The 19,709-nt window shown below is 39.7% G+C and overlaps 1 protein-coding gene across 2 annotated transcripts in view; it reads left to right on the forward strand.

Annotated features, from left to right (window-relative positions):
- The first annotated feature begins 3,679 nt into the window (after window positions 1-3,679).
- Window positions 3,680-19,709, forward strand: part of GUCA1C (guanylate cyclase activator 1C) — a 48,384-nt gene continuing 32,354 nt past the window's right edge. For both annotated transcript variants that reach the window (XM_033200445.1, XM_033200434.1), the window contains exon 1: window positions 3,680-4,215. In XM_033200445.1, the coding sequence (XP_033056336.1) occupies window positions 4,012-4,215 (204 nt within the window). In that variant the 5' untranslated portion in view covers window positions 3,680-4,011. The remainder of the gene's footprint in view (window positions 4,216-19,709) is intronic.

A 19,709-nucleotide genomic window follows, 5' to 3' on the forward strand; every position in this document is an offset into this window, starting at 1 on the left:
TTATACTTTGAGTGTGATTGAGCATCTTTTCATATGTTTAAAAGTCATTCAGATTTTTAAATTTGGACTTTGTCAATTTTTCTACTTGGTGGTGGGTATTTTTCTTATTGATTTGTAAGAACTGTCCTCACATTAGGGATATTATCTTTTTTATGTGATATATATTACAGATATTTTCTTTTTCTTTTTTTTTTTTTTGAGACGGAGTCTTGCTCTGCTCTGTCGCCTGGGCTGGAGTGCAGTGGCCGGATCTCAGCTCACTGCAAGCTCCGCCTCCCGGATTTACACCATTCTCCTGCCTCAGCCTCCTGAGTAGCTGGCACTACAGGCGCCCGCCACTTCGCCTGGCTAGATTTTTGTATTTTTTATTAGAGATGGGGTTTCACCGTGTTAGCCAGGATGGTCTCGGCCTCCCAAAGTGCTGGGATTACAGGCTTGAGACACCGCGCCCGGCCTATTACAGATATTTTCTAACAAACTTTTTGTTTTTGTTTTTATGGTGTTTTGAGTCATCTGGGATTTTTTAAAAGATTATGATTGAATTTCCTTTTGTTTATGGTTTCTGTGGTCATATTTAGAGAGGACTCTCCCATGCTAAAATTATAAAACAATTTTGCTTTGTTTTCTTATAGTGATTTATATTGTTAAACCTATGATTCATCTAAAATTTATTTTGGAGTGAGAAGTAAGTTAGAAATCCTTTGTGTGTATGTGTGTGTGTGTATGTGTGTGCATCTCCACATAGCCATAGCTTTGTACCAGAATTATTCATTGATAATCAGTTATTTCCTACTGTCTTACCACCTTTACTGCATATTAAATTCTTATTTGTAATTGAACCTAGTTAAAAAAAGAATCTATTTATTTTTCATTGAGTGCTTCATCTTTTCTCATGCCAGATTCATGTTGTTTTTGGTAGGGCTACTTAATAATTTTATTTTTCAAAAGTTTTTGTGTATTTTTTTATGCTTGATTCTCAGAATTACATTTTGTAGCCACCACTACCCCTCAAATTCTATTTCTATTTTTTAGATGGGAGTTTGTGGTGATAACACAGATTAATATAGAGAGAACTGATACGTTTTTTAAGTTTTTCTACCCAAGACCAAGATATGCCTTTGCATATCCTCAAGTCTTCATTGAAGACTATACTACCATTTAAAAATTTTCTTCAAATACATCTTGCACATTCCTAGTTATGTTTATTGCAGTTAGATTTATTTTTTAGCCTATCATAAATGGAGGCTTTTTCCCATTATCTTATGACTGGCTAATGTTCTATACAGTAAGACTCCTGATTTTTGGACTTCAATACTGTATTTAACATTAGAATTCTTATTTTACAAATAACCTTAAAGTTTTTTTCTGCATCAGCAAATGATCATTATGCAGGTTTTGTTTTTGTTTCTTTTTTCTTTTTTCGAGACAGAGTTTCACTCCTGTTGCCCAGATTGGAGTACAGTGGCAAGATCTCCGCTCACTGCAGCCTCCATCTCCCGGGTTCAAGCGATTATCCTGCCTCAGCCTCCCGAGTAGCTGGGATTACAGGTGCCACACCACCATGCCCGACTAATTGTGTATTTTTAGTAGAGCCTGGGTTTTGCCATGTTGGTCAGGCTGGTCTCGAACTCCCAACCTCAGGTGATCCGCCTACCTTGGCCTCCCAAAGTGCAGGGATTACAGGTGTGAGCCAGTGTGCTTGGCCAATTTTCTTTAAAGTACATTTATATGAAGAAACAGTTTCTGGATCTCAGGTCCTTATATTCTTGATCCATCCAAAGTTTTCCTTCCTCAAAGGATTTTCTTGCCTCCTTGAAAACTTTTTCTACCTTCCTCTGCCATCATCTGTATCCATTTTTTCTTTAATTTAAAAATTAGTGATTAATAAATGTTAATGATGATAAGAAGTCAGTGCCTCTGAGCATCCTCTGGCAGACCTTTAGAAAGAATCTTAAAGGGGACTTCCCCAAAGAATGCTTTTTGAAAATTCTAGCAGGATATTTCTCTCATTCCAAGCTGAATAATCTCGAGGCTGAGTCCTCACTGTCTCCCCTTTGTCCTTTTTGCTGTCTAAAAAAGAATATCATTCACTCTAATGTTTCAGGTAATTCTTTCAAATTGATATGATAAGTTTCACATACTTATGACCTTATTTTCACCTTTTTTTTTTTTTTTTTAAGACAGAGTCTCACTGTCGCCCAGGCTGGAGTGCAGTGGCACAATCTCAGCTCACTTGCATCCTCCGCCTCCAGGGTTCAAATGATTCTCTTGCCTCAGTCTCCCGAGTAGCTGCGATTACAGGCATGTGCCACCATGCCCGGCTAATTTTTGTATTTTTAGTAGAAATGGGATTTCACCAGGTTGCCCAAGCTGGTCTTGAACTCCTGACCTCAAGGGATCCACCCACCTTGGCCTCCCAAAGTGCTGAGATCACAGGCATGAGCCACTGTGCCCAGCCCTATTATTTAACTCTAATTATGACATCAAAATGTCCCACTGAGAGTCTACACTGATATGTTTGAAACAAAATTAACCATATTCACCATAACCACCACCACTTCTGGTCAAGGCAATTCATTTAGGCCCCGATGGCTCCTTCTTAGGATTCAAGGATTTTATAATAAACAGATTGTCAGGACTAAGGAATAGGGACAAAGACAGAAACCAGGTGTATGGTGTATGAACTGGGCCAAAATGGAAATAAAAGAAAGAATTGAGTGAGGTTAGAAAAGGAGAACTGTAGACCAGGCACTGTGACTCACACCTGTAATTCCAGCACTTTGGGAGGTCAAGGCGGATCACAAGGTCAGAAGACCGAGATCATCCTAGCTAACATGGTGAAACCCCATCTCTACTAAAAATACAAAAAATTAGCCGGGCATGGTGGCGGGCACCTGTAGTCCCAGCTATTCGGGAGGCTGAGACAGGAGAATGATGTGAACCTGGGAGGCGGAGCTTGCAGTGAGCCGAGATCGCACCGCTATACTCCAGCCTGAGCGACACAGCAAGACTCCATCTCAAAAACAAAAACAAAAAGGAACTATAATTCAGGAGTAACAGAATTATATTCCACCTGGGGTTTTCTAGTTCTAAGTATGGTTGGTAGCAAAATGGGTTGAGGACCACACAAAGCATTCATTTCCACTACTGGACCTTGGATACAGTTCTTAGGTCCATTGACCCTGTTCTTAAATTCATTGGCAAATGGGGCTTGGTTAGGACAAGATTAGCCAGATTAGAAAACTGGAGTGAGATAAAGCTTGCAGGCCAATGGCATGTGTAGATACTTGAGAGACCAGAAAAAGGTAAGAACAGAGGGTGGGGGAGAGAATGGAAGAACACCACCAGAAGACACAGCCCAGTATGTTCCCTTTATCTGACTATGACATCTGAAGTTCTTCTTACTACTATTTGATTATCTCTACCTATTTTTCTCTCTTATACATAGACTTCTTTTTAATAATACTCAATGTATGGTTTTTTCATGTAAAAATGTCATCTAAATTTATCTTCACAATACTCAGGTATGAAAAGGCAGATACTTTTATTCCTATTTCACAGATGAGGAAACAGACAAGAATGTAAGTAATGTTTCAATGTAGTTAATAAGTGGTAGAAGAAAGCATAGAATCTAGGCTTCCTGATTGCACCTCAAAGTTCCTGCCATTAGACCCACTGTACCACTCCATAATATAGGCAAAATTGATGGCTAACAATATAACAAGGGTCACCCTCTCTAAAATATTGCCTCTTCCATTCCCAAAAAACTATGTCTCTGCATGACTGTAAGCATGTTAGTTACCAAGTGCCAAGTGACCTTGGTTTTAAAACTGGGCAGATGAGTTAATCTCACTGGCTTTCTATTCTTATTTAGCTTGTTGCTGTAAGAGGTTTAGAGTAGCTTTCTCAGGGCATATGTTAGCCTTCAGTTTTAGTGAGGAGTAAGGGACTAAATCCAGCGAAAACTTACGTGAAAACAACCTGAGGAAAAGCTATAGACTGTGAGTCAAGATGGGGAATGGCAAATCTATAGCTGGTGATCAGAGAGCAGTTCCTACACAAGCGACCCATGTGTGGTACAGAACATTTATGACGGAATATCCATCCGGCCTGCAAACACTACATGAATTTAAGACACTTTTGGGTCTGCAAGGTCTGAATCAGAAGGCCAATAAACATATTGATCAAGTTTATAATACCTTTGACACGAACCAGGTAAGGTTTTTTACTTTTCATTTCATTGGAAAATGCTATGGTTCTGCACTCTTTCCTTTTTTCCCTATAAAATAGCCTTAAGTAAAATGTGTGCATCCCACTGAATAGAGAGGTCTTCAGACAACTCACAGCTTGCAGGTAAGTGAGTCATTAAACACTTTTAGTACTGAAGGCATGAAAATAATTGGGAACTAGCCTCTCCCACCCTAGGAAGTGTTCTGCATGTAGGGAGTTATTTTTAAACCAAATTAAATCTCGGCATGGAACTCTAATGCTATCATTTAAATAAATCTAATAAGTACAGATTGATTTACAAAGACTGTTTTCGAAGTATTTAATGCATTGGTGACATTTTATAGAAATTACAGGACTCTGCTTTTAAAAGTGATTGCATGTAGATTGGCAGATATAATCAATACAAATTAGCCAACATGTTGTCTGTACTCAAATCAAAAGTTAGAATGCTTCATACTACTTTTTTCCCCATAGTTGACCAATTTAGTTTGGGGAAAATGGAAACTTAACAGTTTTAAATTCAGACAAATTTTTGTTTCTAAAGATTGTTACTCAACTATTGTCTTGAATTTACTCATTTCTGAGGAGCTGTAGTGCATTTAATTTCATTTCTTGAAAAAATAGAGAAAAGAAGATATGAAATTGAAAAAAAGAAAAAAGAGAGAGACAAAAAAGCAACAACCTGCAGTACCAGGCTCAGGTTCTGCCTGCTTTTCCTTGTTTATTTTGGTTATTTTACTGTGGGTTTGTATATTTCAAAATGTGTAGATGTTGATTAGAATAAAGAGGAACAGAGAAAATGCTAATAGAAGAGAAATGACTTTAGAAGGCCATCCAACTGATAATAGAAGAGAAAGAAGGAGAAGTAAACTCAATAAAATTTTTTAAAAACTGGTTATTCGATAGAATGTTTAGAATTTAGCACAGTCCTTTAAACCAAGAAGCAGGTGACTTATAAGGAGATAACAGGCAGGAACTTGGGAAAATTAAACCTGTGGAAATTAACAGCTATTTTTTTTTTTTTTTTTTGAGACGGAGTCTCGCTCTGTCACCCAGGCTGGAGTGCAGTGGCCGGATCTCAGCTCACTGCAAGCTCCGCCTCCCGGGTTTACGCCATTCTCCTGCCTCAGCCTCCCGAGTAGCTGGGACCACAGGCGCCCGCCACCTCGTCCGGCTAGTTTTTTGTATTTTTTTAGTAGAGACGGGGTTTCACCGTGTTAGCCAGGCTGGTCTCGATCTCCTGACCTCGTGATCCGCCTGTCTCGGCCTCCCATAGTGCTGGGATTACAGGCTTGAGCCACCGCGCCCGGCCAATTAACAGCTATTTTAATCCTGTAGCAATGTCAGGAACAGATTTCTTTAGGACATTATGTTATGATCTTTTGTGCTTTGTTACCAAACATAGTTAAGCACTGCCTGTTTAGCATGACAGTGCTTTCCTCCTCATAAATTTTACTTAGTGTCAATGCAAGCAAAAGGCAATCTTCAAGGAACTGACAAATCAGTGGAAAAATGTGGCAGATTCCGCTTTTGTTATTAATCCTGAAATGTGTTCCAGATACCATAAGCATGCTGCCATGTTGTCTTTATTTGCCTCTGCCTGTGTGTGTGTCTCTCAGCTCTCAATCTCACTTGTCTCTTTCTTTCTCTCTGTCATTCTCTGTGCTTCACTCTTTGTATGGCTGCTGTAAGCAGCCCAATATCAAGATGAAAGTCTGTTGCTCTAGACAGCAGCTTCTTAGGCTCCGAGTACTCCTGAGAGGTTAGAAAATGAGCTATCATCGAGTTTTACAGTTATTCTCCAAAGGCGTTGATGTCATATCCCATCCCAGCAGTTTGGTTGCTAGCCCAGTATTTGTGAACATTGTACATGTCAGTGGTTCACATGCAAGAACAGGAACATGCGGAAAGGAGTGCTGGGTGGAAGCAAGGATCTGCTGCCAGATGAAGCAAACTGGCAAGGAAGCAGGGGCAATGTCCAGACAGGTGTGTGTGTCCTCAGTGTGAGAGCCCTCTCAGTGTCCACCACAGGAATGGCCTGACCCATCCCGGGAGCTTAATTTAGATGGCTTGGAAGTTCTGCTGCTATTCATCAAAGACATTTTATGTTTGCTTAGGAAGGAAGTGAGCCTAAGGAGTAATGACAAACGCCGCAAAAGGTGTGGGGGATCTCAACATAAAATCAGGTGGTAAAATGACAAGAGTAAGGATTGTTCATTATCAAGTGATATTAAGAAATGATGTGCAATTATGCACAGAAAAAGTCGTATATTAGATGAATTGATAAAACTAGCATCTGTCCAGAATCCCCAAAGATTTACTATTTCTATGCAACTTCTCTGCAGTTTTCTTTTTTGCTTTGTGTTTTTATAAGTTCGACTTTATTTTTTAAATTTTATTTTTAAAATGAATTTTATTGTGTATGTCTAAGGTATACAACATGTTATAGGATACATATGGATAGGAAAAAATGTTACTGTACTGAAGCAAATCAACATATCCATCATCTCACATAGTTACCCATTTTTGGGGGGGGGGATCTTTGTGGCAAGAGCAGTAAAATCTACTCATTTAGCGTGAGTTGCACATTAGTACAATTTTGTTACTGTAGTCCTCGTGGTGTGTAATGAATCTCCAGACTTGTTCCTCCTGCATATCTGCTACTTTTATCCTCTGACCTACATCTCCCCATTTCCTCTTCTCCTACCCCGCTCCTCATAACCACTCTATTTGACTTTTTTTAGATTCCACATGTAAATGAGATCATGCAATATTTTTCTTTTTCTTTTATGTGCTATAGATGGAAATTATTTTAAAATGCATGTCATACTTTTCTACCTCCTCAAAGTGCTGGTAAAGCACTTTCTTGATATATCAGGGTCATTATTATGAACAGCAGTTGTTATGTTCTGTGTAATACCATGGGACACCCATTCCCATTGAAGTTTCTGGAGCTGTTTCCTAATGTTAAAAACCCTGAAAATGTGTGCTTTTATCATTGTTTGCTTTTTCTTGTTGTTCTGTCTTTTCTCCTGCTGTCAAACTCACATTTCACAGCTTTCTTATTATAATATTAATGAGCTTTTGATTTTTAATGTGCCGTTTCTAACCTGGCTTTGGATTGTATTTAAGCTAAGCAACCCTATTAGGATAGTGCTTAAAATAAAAGTAAATACATTCTGAGATTTAGAGCATAAAATTTATAATAATATTTTTTAGCTAATCACACAGCATGGTGGGTTTCTCCTTGGCATTCAATAACAATAACACTTTCTGAGTTCAAGGATGTGGGGAAAAGAGAGCTTACACACTGTTGGTGGGAATGTAAACTAGTACAGCTATTATGGAAAACAGTATGCAGGTTCCTCACAAAATTAAAAATAGAACTACCATATGAACCAGAAATCTCACTTCTGGGTATCTATCTAAAGGAAATGAAATCAATATGTTGGAAGGTTATCTGCACTCCCATGTTTGTCGCAGCACTGTTCACAACCGGCAAAATTTGGAATCAACCCAAGTATTATCCATCAGCAAATGGATGGATTAAGAAACTGTGCTGTGTATATGCAATGGAATACTATTCAGCCTTAAAAAACAAGGAAATCTTGTCATTTCCACAATATAGATGAACCTGGAGGACATTATGCTTGGTGAAATAAGCCAGACACAGAAAGAGAAGTAAGGCGTAATCAACTTCACTGATCTAAGAAAGTCAAGCTCATAGAAGCAAAGAGTAGAATGGCTGTTGCCAAGGACTGAGGTTGATGGGGCAGAGGAGTAATAGGAGATGTTTGTCAAAGGGTAGAAACTTTTAGTTATGCAGGATGAGTAAGTTCTGGGCATCTTGTACAGCATGGTGACTACAGTTAATAAAATATTTCATACTTGAAAATTGCTAAGAAAATCTTAGATATTCTCACCACAAAAAAGATAAGTATGTGATAAGATGATGGATATGGTAATTAGCTTCATTTAATGATTTCACATTGTATATATAAAATAACATATTGTGTACCATATGTTATATAAAATAACATATTGTGTACCATAAATATATATAATTTTTGTCAACTATTCCTTAATAAAGCTGGAAAACCACTTTTTGAGTGGTTATGATGTGCCTGACACTGTTCTAGGTGCACTGAATAGATGAACACATTCAACCATCACAATGGTAATGGAACCTATTTTATAGTAATGGCCGTGGCCTTGGCACCTCAGACCTTTGGGTCTTTACAATTCAAATTTTGCTTGCCCTGAGTCCATGCTGCTTGGGCTTAGACTACTGCCAGTGATTGAGTGCAACAAAAATACTAAGGCTGGGTTATTCCTAACAGACAGGAGAGTCCTCTGTCTATAGGCTTTGGCTCAGGGATTCCCTGGCAGCTTTGCTGGACCTTGGGTTGCAGGAATGCTTAGGACACTTCTACCAACCTTCCCTCCCTCTCTTCTTCACCTGGATCAGATTAACATCATGGTCTGACAGCTGGCTCAGCTGTTACAGACTCCCTCCCTATTTCCTTCCACACATGCATTTCTCCAAGTAAAATCCTTAAATTGAGTTGAATAGGTCTACTATCCTATTAATAAGACTCTCAGAAAAAGAGGCCAGAGAAAATAGATTATGACAAAAGAAATCAGAAAAAATGGCCACTGCGGTGGCTCATGCCTGTAATCCCAGCACTTTAGGAGGTCGAGGCAGGCAAATCACTGAGGTCAGGAGTTCGAGACCAGCCTGGCCAACATAAAACCCCATCTCTTACTAAAAACACAAAAATTAGCTGGGTGTGGTGGGGTGCGCCTGTAATCCCAGCTGCTTGAGGCAGCTGGTGAGGTGAGGCAGGAGAATTGCTTGAACCTGGGAGGTGGAGGTTGCAGTGAGTTGAGATTGCACCCTTGTACTCCAGCCTGGGCGACAGAGTGAGACTTTGTCTCAGGAAAAAATTTAAAAAAACGGAAAAACCAGAAAAATTTTCCAGATCGATTAGACACAAGTTTCACAAGGCCCAGCATAATGTGCAGAAAGACGTCAACATACAGCATGTTCTGAGAAATTTTATAAGAAGGGTAAAGAGAAAATCCTAAAGTCTTCAAGAAAGGAAAGAAAACAGAAATAGAAACCAAAATAGCATTGAGCTTCTTAACACCAACACCAGAAGCTAAAAGTGGAAAAAAAAAACCTTCCAAAATTCTCAGAGGAAATTACCGAGCCAAATCAAACATGAAGAGAGAATAAAGACATGCAAAGACTAGAAAATTTATTTCACACTTACTTTTTTTTAAGGAAGCTCTGGAGTAGGTGCTCCATCAAAAATGAGGGTTTGTCTGTTCTCACTGCTATATAAGAACTGAGAGTGGGTAATTTATAAAGAAAAGAGGTTTAATTGGCTTACAGTTCTGCAAGCTGCACAGGAGACATGGCTGGGGAGGCCTCAGGAAACTTACAATCATGATAGAAGGGTGAAGCACGTCTTTACATGGTGGCAGGAGAGAGAGGGTGGAGGGGAAAGTGCTACACACTTTTAAACAACCAGATCTCATGAGAACTCACTCACTATTGCGAGAACAGCAAGGGGAAAAGTGCCCCATGATCCAATCACCTCCCACCAGGTCCCTCCCCCAACATTGTAATTGAAGATTACAATTCAACATGAGATTTGGGTGGGGACACAGAGCCAAACCATATCAGAGGACATATATCAACAAACAGGGAAAGAGGAATCCAACATAGGAAATCAGGTAAGGGCAGTCTCAGAATCATAGAACAGGCAAGTCCAGATCAACAGCTATATGCCGAAAACCCATTCAGCTGCTAATCCCAATTGAGAAGGAAAAAGGGGGACCCTGGGAGGAAGACCTTAAAAAATGACATTGATGAATCAGCTACTATGTTTGCGGATTTCAAAAGCAATATTAAATTGTTAATAGATATTTAACAAATCTGATGCTGTATTTGACTAAAAATAACAAGGCTAAGTACAAGAAAAACTACCAAAATTTAAAATGAAATACCTTAAACATATTTATTATGAAAATTTTCCACATACAAAAGTAGAATAGCTCTCATAGACCCATCACTCAGCTTTAGCAATTATAAAAATTTTGCCATTTTTGTTTCATTTGTCCTCCTACATGTTTTCTGTTTTTTTAAAAAGAAAAATATTCCAACGTTATGTAATCTGTCCTAAAAATATTTATTATTCATCTATACCAATAAGGACATGTTTAAAACATAAATACTATGCCATTAGCATACCTAAAAATAACAGTAATTCTATCTTAAACTTTAAATTGACAAATAATAATGGTATATATTTATGGGGTACAATGCTATAGTATGATATACAGTTGACCCTTGAAGAACACAGGTTTGAACTGTGAGGGTCCACTTACAGATTTTCTTCCTTCTCTGTCACCCCTGAGACGGCAAAACCAGCCCTTCCTCTTCCTCCTCCTCAGCCTACTCAAACGTGAGGATATCCTGATGAGGATGAAAACCTTTATCATGTTCCACTTCTACTTAAAGAATAGTAAATGTATTTTCTCTTCCTTCATAACATTTTATTTTCTCTAGCTTTATTGTAAGAATACATTATACAGTACATATAACATAGAAACTACTTAGTCAACTGTTTCTGTTATAGGTAAGACTTCCAAGCAATAGCAGGCTATTAGTAGTAAATACATTGTGAAATGATTAACTCAAGCTAATTAAAATATCCATCATCTCGCATACTTAACATTTCTTTGTGGTGAGAACACTTAAAATCTACTCTTTCAGTGATTTTGAAATACACATTATTATTAACTAATAATTGCCAATATCATCTACTACCCAGTCTATGGATAAATTTTCCTGATTGTTTCAAGCATACATTTTTTTTTTTTTTAGATTCTTGATTTGAGCTAGGATCCAAACAAGGTGCTCATGTTGCAATTGTGGTTATGACTTTCTTCATTTTTTTCTGCAATAATTCTCTGATCATCTCCTTCCCTTTTCATGCCAATGATTTGTTAGGGAAAGTGAGTCATTGGTTCTGTAGAATATCCCACATTCTAAATGTATCTGATTGTCCTCTTGTTGTGTCATCTAACTTGCTTTTGGTTCTTCATATTATCTATAAACTGGTATTTAGCTGTAGAAACTTAAATAGATTCAGGTTTGTTTGGCAAGAATACTTCACAGGCACATAATTATTGGTTGTCTTTAGTGAATTTTCTGCTAGGTTCAGGTGATGTCAGGCTGATTACAATGAGGCAATTACTAACTCCATGTAAAACAAGGAAGTCAATAATTTTGGTATGCTACAGCTATGCAGAGAACAAAATGTACCATAGGCTGGGCACAGTGGCTCACGCCTGTAATCCCAACACTCTTGAAAGGCCAAGAAGGCTTGAGTGCAGGAGTTCGAGACCAGCATGGCCAACCTAGCACAACCTTGTCTCTAAAAAAATACAATAAAATGTAGCTGGGCACAGTGGCTTACACCTATAGTCCCAGATACTCAGGAGGCTGAGGTGGGAGGATCGCTTGAGTCCAGAGGGGCTGAGGCTGTGGTGAGCACTGATTGCACCACTGCACTGTAGCCTGGGTGATAGAGACCCTGTTTCAAAAAACAAATTACCACAATCATTAAAATGAAACTCTGACTTTTAGATTAACTACAATTAAGGGAATCTGGTGGGAGAACAATAGTGTGCTGGTGAATGCTTCATTAGCTCAGAGGGTTCAAGGGCAGGTAACTCTGGTGACATTTGCTGATTTCCATAGAGTAAATACTCGCGCGGTGGCCAATTTTCAAGCTAATGACTGTTTAATACTTGGCTTATACAATTTAACAATCAGCTCACACTGGCAGATGAAATACGCTCCAGCACATCATTGGGTTATATGAGGGTCATAAAATTAAATACTTCTCTTTTAGTATAACAGGAAGCCAATGTCTAAAATTAATAAATCAAGATATAAGAATAAGCATCTTAATTACAAACATTGAGTAAAGACTAGGAAAAACCCCACAAGTTCAGTGTTTTAAATTATAAGCCTTTTAGTTGTATTTAATTTTAAATATGTACATGTTCTATGTACATGCTTAAAAACGGGATTCTTTAAAAATTTAAAGATAGCACAGAAGACAGCAGATCTTAGTAGGTGAGGTCAGTGATGGAAACTGCTCCTCTCAAAATTAAGATCTGTCTCTGGGGAAGACTTGGCAACACAAGTTCCTTAGTTTCTATAACTGGGAATCGTCCATTCCATTATGAGAATTCTACTGACTTGAAAGCCGATGTCCTAGACTGGTGCAAACATGTCAAAACATAAAGTCTCCATGATGAGTCCAAAATGAAAGTATGTGGCTCTGTGGTCAGTGTTACACCTAAACCAGGTGAGATGATGGGACTTGAAGTTAGGTGGGCTCCAAAGACCAGCCACAGCAACCACCACTGCCAATGCAAAACACGTGGACAGCCTGGTGAGCCTTTGAGGGCCAGGTGCAGGCCAGCACAGATACAACAGAACCTAGATTTTTGTTGCTGGCCATTGGTTCCTTATAGGCAGTGAAAGTGGGGGCAGGGGCTGCACTTTTCTCACCTAAGCATCCATAGGCTTCACCTGGAGATTGATACCAAGCACCCAATTCTCGGGAAAGCACTTGCTGTTCTGGGAATGCACCTGCACTCTGGTTCGCCTCCTAGGGAGTGCACAAAGTGGAACTTGCTTCTGCTCTGCTACATCCATGTGGAGGCTGAGGATGAAGGAGTGCCTGGCCCTGCCACTCATCCTGCACTCTGCACTTTAGGTGTGCTGCCTTCTTTCTCACCCTCCGTTTACTCCTCTCCAAGTCTCCTTTCTCTTTTTAAGGGCAAGTGGTGCATCAATTCATCCTCATGAAACAACAGTACAGAAATATGAAGAATAAGAGGATTATAGACTCCCTCAAATCCCACATTTCCCCAGAACGGGCACCTATTATAGCATGATGGCATACAGGAGACAGAAAACATATTTACTGAATGATTAAATAAAATGATAGGGAGATATGCTGAATCCCTATTAACCTTCATAAGGAAGGCACCAGGTTAAAGAGGTCAAACAAGCCGCCCAGAGCCAGCAAATGAGACATGGGGTTTCATTAGGGTCTTATATACAAGAGAGAGAGCCCGGTGGCAGGGGCTGGACAACATAACTGCATGGCCCAGTGGTGGCAGGCTGGTTAGGGAAACCAGTCGCTTACCAACAGCATGCAGTTGCTATAATGTTTTCAGTTAAGAGCCTCCCCTTAATGACCTCCACCTGGCAACCTTCATTTAACCTAAAACTCCTGGCTTCAATCACCTCCCCTTAATGACCTCCACCTGGCAGCCTTCATTTAACCTAAAACTCCTGGCCTCAATCACCTCCCCTTAATGACCTCCACCTGGCAACCTTCATTTTAACCTAAAACTCCTGGCCTCAATCACCTGTGACCCATGTTCCACAGGACAGGACAGGGGCTTAGATATTCCTCATAGACAAGAAACAAATCTCCAGGTTGGTCACTCAATTCTCTAGCTCAGAATACATTCAGGTGCATCTGCCAGACGGGTATCCTCAGGTTTCTCTGAAATTATTCCTACCAGGTGTGTTTACCCTGCAGGAAACAACTGAACTAGCCTCAGTTTTACATATGCACTTCTTTCCTTTCCATTCCTCTCTTTCCCTCCTTTTCCCCCCATATGTATTCCAAAGGAGGCCACCATATCTTCCAAACTGTAAGTTAGTGCTTAATTGGAGTAATTATCTCAAGAAGAAGTTTAAAATATATTTATTTTCTTTACATGTTTATTTTTTATTTGGATTTCTTGTTTTGTCCACAGAATTTATATTCTTATTTTAAATTTGGTTTATCATTATATTTATTTAACATTTTTTTTTTCCATAAGTTATTGGGGTACAGGTGGAGTGACCTGGATGAGATTGGAGACTATTATTCCAAGTGAAGTAACTCAGGAATGGAAAACTAAACATTGTATGTTCTCAGTAATATGTGGGAGCTAAGCTATGAGGACGCAAAGACATAAGAATCATACAATGGACTTTGGGGACTCGTGGGGAAAAGTGAGAAGGGGGCAAGGGATAAAAGACTAAAATGCATTTCTTATTTCTGTATCTGCTAAGAATTTCAGCTTCCATACTCAGGCATTCAAGAAATGTTACTTTAGTTTTCTACTAAATTTATATTTTGAGTCCTCCTTTACGAAGGAGGGCTCTCCCGCCACTCTCCAGGATTGCATGTAAACCCTAAATGTGCATCCAAACCTCAAGGTGCTAGGGGAGAATCTGTCTACCCCAGTATTTGTGGAGATGGTCCCCCTCTGTATCTCCTGATTCATGCAGAGGGCTGTTGTTTCTTCACAGCTGTGCCTCCTAAGTCAGAATCTCTCAGCTACTTTATATTCCAAGGCCTCTTAGTCTGGGTCAGGCTTCTCTGGCCAAATACACCTACAGCCTTTTCTCACCATCTGTGCTAGGTGCAGGGGAACTTGGTGTATCTCTACCCAGGAGGTGAATCCCAGGTGCTTCTGCTCCTACAACTGCCAAACGTGGTGTTTCTATTATCTGTCATCCAACCATTCTTGGCTCTCACATATCAGTGCCTCCCTCCCCCTCAGTATCTGGCAACTCTCTCTTACTTCCTTTATTCCACACCCTCCCAGCCTATGGAATCTTTATGTAGTTTGGGAGTAGACTGGAGAAACTAGGAAAACTGGCTCTAATTATACATTCTTCTAAATGTTTTGTTTATGGCATAAACTGTATGCTCTGAATCCTGAATGGCTTCAACCATTGAAACTTGAGAGCTAAGAATGAACTCTTGATTCCTGCTTGCTTTTTGCTACAGTGACCTATCTCTTAGGCAATGAATGTCTTTATGAATGTGGGGAGAGCTGGATGACAGGAGGGATTACCAGGAGCAAACTCACATAGTTAACATTCTGTGTTATTATCTCACTGCACTTGCAAATATTTACTAAGCACTTGGAGGCATGGAGGAGGGAAGGATGCCACAAAGATGGATAAGAATTGGTCTCTGTCCTAAATTGACTCTACAATCTAGTGGGGAAGATAGGCACATCCTCAAAAAATAAAAAGAAGTAAATAATCAAAGCTTGAGAGGGGGAAAAACATTGTACTAACCCTGTGGTTTCAAGGTTCCAAATGGACCCATGGTGTTGAGGGCTGCTTTTAAACCTGGTAATGTGGTCAAGGGTCCCCTAGGGAAATTCTTCAATCCCATCCCAGCAGGGCAGAGAAGAATAGAAAAATTACATTCCAATATTAGGGTTGTGTGGGGCTAGGGGTGTGTAAATAGGTAGAAAACATGATTTTCTGTTCCCTCAAAGAATGTATAACCTAGTTGAGGAAATAAGTTATATCAAGATTATATAACCAAAGAATAAAACAAGATAGTATAAGCAGGACTGACTGTGTGATCCAAGGCTCATTTGCTGGGATCAGAAGATGTAGCAGAGGTTGGGCGATGGATTTAGTTAGGAAAGGCTTTCTGGAGAAGTTAAGGCATTTGAGGATCTTGGAAGAAGTGAAAAACTGTAATTATTACTAATAAAGGCTAACACTCAACACTTCTGTGCCAGTCACTCTTTTATGTATTTTATGTTTATTATAGAATCCTTACAACAATATTATAGAGTAGATATTATTTTTCTCATCTGTGTTTACACATGAAGAACCTGAGGCACAGAGGAGTTAAGTAACTTGCCAGAAACTACACCTCAGGATTAGAATGCTGACTGCACTCTTGAATTGGTGTGTTATTCTACCTTTAACAAAGGAGTTGAGAATTACAATGAAAAAAACAGCTCTAATTAGAATAGGAGGGAAGAGGGAGACGGCATGTGGTGGCCTAGTTGAGGCAGAGGGTTACGACTAGAGCATAACTGGCCACAGACTCTAGGTGTCTCATCTAGAACTTTTGCTCCATGTGGGTAACCAGACAGTAGTCAGGACTACACTTACATCCTAGCTGAGAAATGAGGCACTCAGAGCACGGAGATGCCTGGAGAGTCTCAGAGCAGAAAGTCAGTCTTTGATGATACCTCTAGTTTCTGGTCCATATTCTGGTTGCTGTAATAGGTGTGAAGGTAAATAAATGGCCCTCAGGACCACACCTAGGCATCTGGGTTTTATCCAAATAGAGTGTCATTACTGACCCTTAAACTAGGCCCAAACTCCTCTAAGAATACTCACTTGTCAGATGCAGGAAGGCAGGGATGAGCCCATTTCCAAAGGGCAAAATTGGACTAATAGAAGTCTGATTTGTGGTGGCAGGGGAATGAAATGGAGGAGGAAAACAGGGGTCTAAAAGACTTGTCAGAAGTCTTTGCCTCTTTTGGGACTCCAAAGATCTTACAGAGGGAGGTAAAACGGTTTCTCCAAATGTATGGGTTTGGAATTCAAACCACCAATGGAATGCCAGTTTCAGCCAGAAGAACAGTTATCAGCACTAGGTCCATGTAAACTCCAGAATAAAACAAAACACCCAGAAAATCCTTGGGTTGTTATTTTCAGTTAGCAGCTTCAGCCAAACGCTGGGCATCAGGCGTGAGGGGATGATGAGTGAATTCTTAGAAACAGGGCAGAGGTCTATCCTGGACGGGAAGAGGAATGAGAAGCAGCGGGGCTGTGGGATTTGAATAATGATTATCACAGTGGATGTGATGAAGGTTTACCTGCAAATCTGTTCATAAACCACATCCTAGCTTTAATGTAGCCGAAGTCCTTGCTGTTTTTTTTTTTTTTTTTTTCGATGAGCCCCTTAGGGAATCTTTTTGTGATATAAATCACAGCCCAACAACAGGAAGGTGGAGGCAGCACCTTGGGAAGAATCAGAATGTCTGGCCTCCTGTCCCCGCTCTGACCCTTACATGGGGTATGTAATCTTGGACAAGACCATTAACCTCTCTGTGTCTCAAATCGTTCATTTCCAAAACTGGGACAACAAGACCTATGCTGCCTGCATTATCACTGAGCTCATGTGAGATAATGCAGTTGAAAGAACTTTGAAAAAATGTGCAATCTAGTCCACAAATGAACAGAATGTTTATCTGCAAAATGCAGATAACTCTGACCTGAGCCCCCACAGATTTGATAACAGGGCAGATTTAACAGTACTTCTTATCAAGCTTGTATTGTATTTCCAAACGAAAGGTGTTTCTACAGTTGCGGGAGTTGCTTTCCTGCCATTTCTTGTTTTTAATTTTTCTTAATGCTTTGGACATTTATTCGTGCTGTTCTGGGCAACATTTGCCCCTTGCAATGGCTGCCAATCATGGAATGAAATTGATTAAATGAGAATCATCTTAGTATTTTGACTGTCATCTTACTATAACCCAGGACTCATGCTTGGGAGCCCCAGGTCTACTTGAAATTCGGAAGTGACCTTTGGTTATCTGCTCCCTGGCTTCTTTGTGTAGGAGCCCTTAAAAACTGGAGCAGGCAACATGCCTTTTAACTTGTGTCATAATCACTGCTGTTCATTAACCCGTGGCTACTCTGCAACCCTATAACACTGTACTGGGTGTCCTGGCCTACAAAGTGACCACAATTAACTGTTGATATTCGTAAGATACATTTACTGGAAACAAATGATCTTATATTACATTGTAAATCATTAAGTTGCAATCTCTTAAGGGTTAAGAGCAAGGGTTCAGAGCTACTGGCATGGAAGCTCTCAGGAAGCATTTGTTGTGATAATAAAATACGTCATATTTGCTCGGCACTTTATAATTTACAAAGAATTTTCATATATACTATCAAACACAACATTTTGGCTAAGTTTCTCACAGAATTTTACCTGTTAAAGACATCAACTTTACCTGCTGACATACATTTAAATGTAAGCTGTTGTAATTCATATATTTTAACAAAATCTATTGAAATCATGGTTCTTAATTCTGGCCATATATGAGAAGCACCTAGAAACATTATTAAAAATACCAGTGACTGTGTTTCTAACTCAGAACAACTAAATCAAAACAATGTTTTGCTTTTTAAGCTGCCCGATGATTGCGATGTGTAGCCACATATGAGGATCACTGCTATCCAAGAAACACTGCAGTCTAAGTGGCAGAAAACTAAGGGGCTGTCTATATGTGTGCCATGGGTACAGAAAGAAAGGGGATTCTAAGTCCAAAACTACTAATTCAGAAGCAGTTCTTCTGACTTTTAGTTACAGTCCTGGTTAAAGAAAAAAATCAGCCTTGGCCGGACGCAGTGGCTCACACCTGTAATCCCAGCACTTTGGGAGGCTGAGGCTGGTGCATCACCTGAGGTCAGGAGTTTGAGATCAACCTGGCCAACATGGTGAAACCCTGTCTCTACTAAAAATACAAAAATGAGCCGGGCATGGTGGTGGGCGTCTATAATCCCAGTGACTCAGGTGACTGAGGCAGGAGAATCTCTTGAACCCGGGAGGCAGAGGTTGCAGTGAGATCATGTCACTGCACTCCCACGTGGGTGACAGAGCAAGACTCTGTCTAAAAAAAAAAAAAAAGCCTTGAAGCAAGTAATACATTAATAGTTATATCCATCCCACCATCGAATTCTGCCATTTTCTACATTCTCAACTCACCTCTTCTATTCATTAATGAGCAAGGATCCAGGCTCTTACAAGGGAAAGAAAACACTCGTAGGAGACAGGCTGAGTAAGGGTAAAGCTGGGTTTGATTTTATCTGTTGCACTATCAGTTTAGGAAGACAGATGCTTACAAGAGGAAGCCCATAATGCCTAACTGAGGAAGTTCGTTGCAAAAGGATACTGTGACTATAGTCCTAGGTCTGCAGTGATTAACTGTAGCATTCAGAAGTGGTCAAACTTGGACAATTGTCTTCCTTCTTCAAACCCACATGAGATGACTTCTGATTCACAGTGGACCTGCTAAGCTGGCTGCATTCTGGGGGCTGATGGTTAGGGCTTTCTGATACCCAGAAAACCTATTAATAGTCAGGAGCTCATTTGGTAAATATTATGAGAAGTCATTTGTCTCAGAACTCCTTGCATTGTTACAGTCATGGTCAAGTCAAGAACAAGAGTGTCTGATCTCAGATCTTTCATAAAGATCACATTATGTAAGCAATTACCAAGCCAGCAGTGTATTTCTGATCTCACAGAGGCAAGCCTCTCATCAGGACATTCCAGCAGTTCTATGTTTCATAGAGACTGTGTTTGCTGTTAATATTAGTAGTATCTGTGGGTGAAAATAGGCTAGGTCATAAATCCTGTACACAACATTTCCGTTATGGATTTTTAAAATTCACAAAAGGTATTAACATATATTTAACATGACAGGACCTTATATTGCCTATTTTTAAAGTTCCTAAAATGTAAATTAAATACCACTGACAATTATTGATCAATTGTGTAGTGTGCTTATGCTAGCCATCTGGGTTTCCTTACTTCTGACCATCTGAGTAA

This window comes from Trachypithecus francoisi, unplaced genomic scaffold, assembly GCF_009764315.1.
Source record: "Trachypithecus francoisi isolate TF-2019V2 unplaced genomic scaffold, Tfra_2.0 Lachesis_group0, whole genome shotgun sequence".
NCBI classification, from domain to species: domain Eukaryota; kingdom Metazoa; phylum Chordata; class Mammalia; order Primates; family Cercopithecidae; genus Trachypithecus; species Trachypithecus francoisi.